The sequence below is a fragment of the Sorex fumeus genome, unplaced genomic scaffold (assembly GCF_029834395.1).
Source record: "Sorex fumeus unplaced genomic scaffold, SorFum_2.1 ptg000002l, whole genome shotgun sequence".
Classification (NCBI taxonomy): domain Eukaryota; kingdom Metazoa; phylum Chordata; class Mammalia; order Eulipotyphla; family Soricidae; genus Sorex; species Sorex fumeus.
In genome coordinates, this window is record NW_026606059.1 from 73,410,079 (window position 1) to 73,416,078 (window position 6,000).

Consider the following 6,000-nt stretch of genomic DNA (forward strand, 5'->3'; position numbering starts at 1 on the left):
GACAATTCACTTTGCTCTACAGAAAAGTTGATATGACAGACATCCTGTTGGACCATTTCCACATGTGTGCAAATCAACATAATTACGTTGGTTAGAGTGTGGCTTTGATGGTATCTCTGATTTTGCTCATTTTGATGATAATCTTGTCCTGCTAGTGATATTTTACACATCTTTCATCCTAGGAGCACAACTGTTTTGCATACTCTCTCTCTCTCTCTCTCTCTCTCTCTCACACACACACACACACACACACATGCACGCACATGCACAAGCATGCACACGCGTGCGCGCACACACACAACTTCCAAGAGTAAGATTATTATCACCTCTTCATTCAGTGTAGAAACTAAAAGACATATACAAATGTCTCATCAGACATCTGAGTTGCAAAACTACCTTGCTCTTCCTTAGACAGGAAACCCTTTTCTGTTAAGCATGGTGTTTTCTTGCAAAATGGTAATAATTGGACCAATCTTCTTGTAAGAATGTGTAGAGTACAAAAAAAGCCTTCTTGGTAGATTGCATATGCTGCTTTGTCTTGAAGAGGTTTATTCAATAAGGATTTGTCACAGTCACTGCATTCTGAAAGCACTCCAGGAAAACACAGGTAGGACTTGTCAACAGTGTCAACAATGCTGGAAGCTGCCAATCTCTGCTCAAAGCTCCAAACTTTTTTTTTTTGTGGTTCATGGGAATTTAATTTTCAAATCTTATCTCATGACATATATAAAAAAAAGTTAAATCTATGCTTACTCTATGGGTGACTAGGATCGTACGCTACTTTAAGTGAACAGGATGAATAAACTTGAAAATATGAAGAAATCTGAAGTCTGGAAGTCATTCTCCATCTAATCTTATACCAGTAGATGTAACAAGGTTAACAGAAGCACAAATTTGCCTGATTTTATGTCCAAAATAACTTAGTTTTGGATAGGTAAGAACAGGAAACTATTTTTTTGTTAACTTTAATCTTACCAGTTTCATGTTTAAAAAAATCTCAGGGATTTAAAATTATGTCCAAGACCCCTTTCATACCTTATGTTAGATTATGTTTTAATATTCTTTTATTATTTCAAGTTGGTCTTAAAGTCGAAACAGCCTATTAACCACAAAATATTTTCAGTTAATTTAAGCCTCTCTGTGGTCAAATCTTGGCTGATCATCTTAATTCTTCACTATTTGAAAAATATCCTACACAAGAAATGGGCTGAAAAAAATAAAACCAAGCAATGAACCAATCGCATAGAAATGTCATTCAAAAGAAATTTCTGAGGAAAAATGGTTGTAATTGAGTTTCCCCAAACATCTCTAGTTAGAACTGGTACCATATGAGTTTTGCCAATGGAACAATTGTACAATTTGAAAACTTTGTAAGTTTTCAAAAGAATGCTAAATTTTGGCCATGATATGAATTTTTATACCATAGAGTCACTTCCTTATGATATTACTGTTCCTTATACCTTCTTTACTAACAGAAAATCTAAAGACCATAATATTGACAATGAGATTTGAGTAATGTGTTAGATAAAACTTAGGGAAAAGTATTAGGTAAAACACTTAAAAGATGAGTTTTCAGTCATTTATCACAGATTTGCTATTAGTGTAAGTAGTATATATTTTATGTTAAACTGCATAATTTATATAGGAATTGAAAGAATATATGAAAAGTTCTTTAACATTCAATATATTTCTATCTTAACAAAACAACATTATAAATCTGATAATAGGAGTAGCATTTTTTTATTCACCTGATTTTTGATTTGCTTTTAAAAGAAACTCTAGGCTTTAAATAAATCCATTGAAACAATGGTCAGTGATGATTGGTTGAAGTAATGTTGAAACACACCCAGCTGTGCTCAGGGCTTACGTCCTGGCCAGTGCCCAGGGGATCAAAAGAGGTGCCTGGAACTGAATCAGGGTCTGCTGCATGCAATCCAGGTGCCTTGACCTCTGTACTCTCTCTCGATCCCAGAGATGATTTTCTTTTTATTAAGAACTCTTTTTGTTGTAAAGAGAAAATACAGCAATAAGAAAACCTCCATAAAAGTTTAATTGAAGCTTCTTTTTAAAAATTCCTTTCTATGAAAAGTATATCATCTGTACCTTTGTAAAGTGTGCTTCAGTAAAGTTACTGTGTAGTTATAACTTTATTGCTTCTTTGATTAATGATGACTTTATGGCTTCCCTGGGTGGCACATTTAGAAATGGCAAAATGCCATTATAATATTAATGCCAGAATTTAATGAGAACCACCAGCTAGCTTCAAGGACCTTTGTAATTTTTTCATAATTTAATATGAATGCATGATCACATTCTGATTATTGTACAGTGGTCTCTTCTTAAAGAGTTACAATTTTTAAAAGAAATTGTTATCATAAAAAAGTATCCTTGGTAAACACTTATTGAATGTCCACTCTATCAGCCACATGCCAGAGTCTTAATAGTGAGACTGTTTTTTATTCTTAAACAAAACAAACTCTGATCAGAAAGACAAAATGGACAACACCTCCTTTATTCAGAAATCTCATAGTCTCTCAAACTAGTGTGACTCTTATTTCTTGAGTCCTGTATCTATGTTCCTAACTTCTGGTTTGTTTCTTTCTTATCACAGCTTCCTTTTCTGTTCTCTGTATTGAAAAACTGATCACCTATGTTCCTGTAATAAAAGGATCTGGAATTTTGACTTCTTAGATGGGGGAAAGTTGGAAAGAAAGAGAACTATTCTTTCTATTTGTGCTACTAAATACTGGAGAATGTTCTATTTGTGCTACTAAATACTGCAGTGTCTAATATGTATGACAACAGAAGAGAAAGCTTAGGTTCTGTAGAGCTAGATAATAAAATTAAGAGTAGGAGATATAAGAAGAAGAACAGCTGACAATAAGATTATTATAGATTGAGTCAGAACCTTGTTTGGGCTGAAACAATAGTACAGCAGGTAGAGAACTTGCCTTGCTTGTGGCCAACCAAGGTTTGATCCCTGGTACCCCATATGGTCCCCCCAGCCTGCCAGAAGTGATCCCTGAGCACAGACCTAGGAGTAAGCTGTGAGCTGCTAAGTGTGACCCAAAGTAAAAAGCAGAAATTACCATCTTGAACTGAAGGTGTAATGCAATGACTTACGTACTATAAAATATAGATGCACTTTAAGCTCATTTCTGTTCTCAAAATTTCATGAGTGCTTTGTGTTTAGAACCTCAAGAGGGTAATAGACCTAAAGAACATGCCTATGTTTCTCATTTATTTTTTTCTAAAAAACGTATACATGCTTGCTGAGAAATGTTAAAGATAAAGACTGAGTACCATGACCATAGAGGCAACAAGTAAAAGGAGCAGGGGAAATTGCATTTAAAACCTGATGGAGGAAAACCTCAACTATTCAGTTTGTGGTTTGGGCTTCCTAGTAGCAAGGAAAAGAGGAGAAATAGAATAACATGGTGAGATTTTTTTTCTGGTAGTAATATTATACTACTCTGGGTGGATGGGGTGTGGGGAGGGAGGAAGCAGTTTTTTCTTGTCCTATTAATAAGAACACTTCATAAGAACATTAACCTAGTGAGTCACAGTCACAGTCACAGTCCTCCCGTTGTTCATCGATTTTGCTCGAGCGGGCCCAGTAACGTCTCCACCCAACCTAGTGAGTATGGATGAGAAACCTCATGGCCCCTAATGAATGATGCCTTCGAGAATTTTTATAGAAAATAAAGAACTCTTCCACATACGTCCTACCTTCATCCTTGGAGAACATGTATGGAATTAGGTTAAAAGCAAGACATTTCCCCCCATAGGGCTGGGAGAGGGATTTTGAAATTTCTGGTATATTTACCGAAGATATATGCTTATTTTCTTTCAGCCCACTGACATGTGGAGTAGGAGAAAGATGTAAAGATGGCTAATAAAGAGCTGCATTGTTAAAAGTAGGAGGGGACAAATGGAATTTTTGTGGCAGGATGATATTTGCAAGACTGATCAGGCCGCTGGGAGGTTTTTAAATATGCCAGTTCTCCGTAACAGGAAGATCAGTCTGTTTTAGACAGCATATCCAATTTAGGAAATTATTATTATTCCGTCAAAATTAATGTGAACAATTTTCTCTTTGAGACTGCTTTTTCATAGGTGATGTTTTCCAGATGGGCTTTGTGTAAAACTATTAATGTTTTGTGTTTTCATTCCTCCAGAAAGGGTCTCTCTCTCTTTTTTCCTTTGACATAGTCTTCATTTCTTTTTTCTCCCGCACTCTAGGGAAGAGAACACGGAAAGTGAAGAAGAACAAGAAGAAGAAAAGGAAGCTGATAGAAAGGGTGCAGGAGCAACACAGTGTCTTCTTAGCTACGGACAGAGCAAACCAGTAAAAAATGAAAGACGCAGAAGGTGGACCTGGGGAGGGGGGTGTGTTTTGCAAAAGTGCACAAAGCTACTCTCCATTTATGGACACTGGTGGGCAGCCTTTCGATGGCCCTGACCAGCATCTGTTCCCACTAACCTTGTGAGAGGAAGACCCACGGGGGTGGGCTCTGTTATTTATGCTTTGATTTGCATCTGGAGACTGGAGACTGTGAAGACAGGAATTTGTGACCTGAGACCATGGAAGCAGGAGGATGTGAACAGCTTGTGACTTGACTCCGTGGGAGCCAGAGGTCCATCCCTGGCACTGCAGAGAGGCAAGATGTGTGGGACCACCATTGGAGAATGGACCTGTGCATATTTGTGTCAAAGAAGATGCTGGGCAGGCAAAGTGCTATTTCACTGGGGACCATGGCTCTCACATTGCGTGTTTTCGAGGATCAGTGTAGGTGGATATCTGCTTAGTGTCACCCCACATGGTTCTCAGCAGCTGTTACCTTTGAACTATTTGGGGATGAAACTGCTTTTTGCTGGGGAAATACTACGGGGATCCCTGCTCAGTTTCACAGCAACTCTAATATGTACATAGTCTGCGGGGATTCCACCTAGCCCTTATATCTCCTGTATATTTATGCTTTCATATGTGTACCAAGTCATACCTGATTAATATTATGTCACTGTGTCTAGTGGTTCCTAACCATTGTCTCGTAACTGCACTAGATTTTGAGAGTTGACAAATGTTTTGTTACCCCCTTGAAATTTTTCTTTATGAACTTACTTCTCATTGTAAAGATAGGATAAATTAGTTTGTATATAGTCAAATGGCCAGAGTCAAAGATTTCGAATATCTATAGTGCTTTCCCCTCCATTCTCGCAGATAAAGCAGCATGCAGTAACTAGCAGTCAGAAAGCCCAACCTCCCTTTGAGTATAGATGTGATGACTTCATGAAACATGAGGGACTATATACAGTCACTTGGAATACTCATCATGCAATTTTACAAGCTAAGACTTTCAAACCCTTTTGGACATATACATATGCTATATGTGTGAATGTGTATACATATGCTCTTCTTGTGTATGTATAGACATATACACAAAGCAGTCCCTGGTTTATAATGACAGCATAGTTACCACTATTCTGGGGTCACTATAGAAGTTAACCCCATTAGACCATGCATAGATTTGAGAAAAAGAATGAATTTCTGCAACTGCTGGTTCAGATTTCACTTGGTCCCCATTGAGCCAAAAATCCATTTCATAATCTAGAGCAAAAAGGAATACTATGGAGACTTCCCCGAGGATTTTAAAAACAGTTGTTTCAAAAACACCCTTAACCATTCAGGGGCACTGTTTCTCAGAGGGTTATGAATGAGCTTATTCTAGAGTATCTTTATTTGTTTTTTTTTTTTTTGATAATCCAGAAACCTAGAACAAGACATAGTTGCAGTTTTTGAGGAAACAACCAAAGCAAGGTAAAGTTTGTTTGGTTTTCTCCTCACCTTGCATTGGCAAACTACCTCTTAGGCATTTTTGTTTAACTTTTGAGTCAATAGCATCTTCCCCGTAAATGTAGATGTCATATGCATCCTTATGAAAATATTATTGCTATGAGATAATAAGCCATATATGAATGTTGTATACAACTTTAGGGTTT

General features: G+C 37.1%; 1 protein-coding gene across 1 annotated transcript in view; it reads left to right on the plus strand.

Annotated features, from left to right (window-relative positions):
- The window catches only part of RSPO2 (R-spondin 2), a 148,559-nt gene extending 143,254 nt beyond the window's left edge, over window positions 1–5,305 (plus strand). The window contains exon 6 of the mRNA XM_056111163.1: window positions 4,243–5,305. Within this exon, the coding sequence (XP_055967138.1) occupies window positions 4,243–4,352 (110 nt within the window). The 3' untranslated portion in view covers window positions 4,353–5,305. The remainder of the gene's footprint in view (window positions 1–4,242) is intronic.
- The last annotated feature ends 695 nt before the right edge of the window (window positions 5,306–6,000 follow it).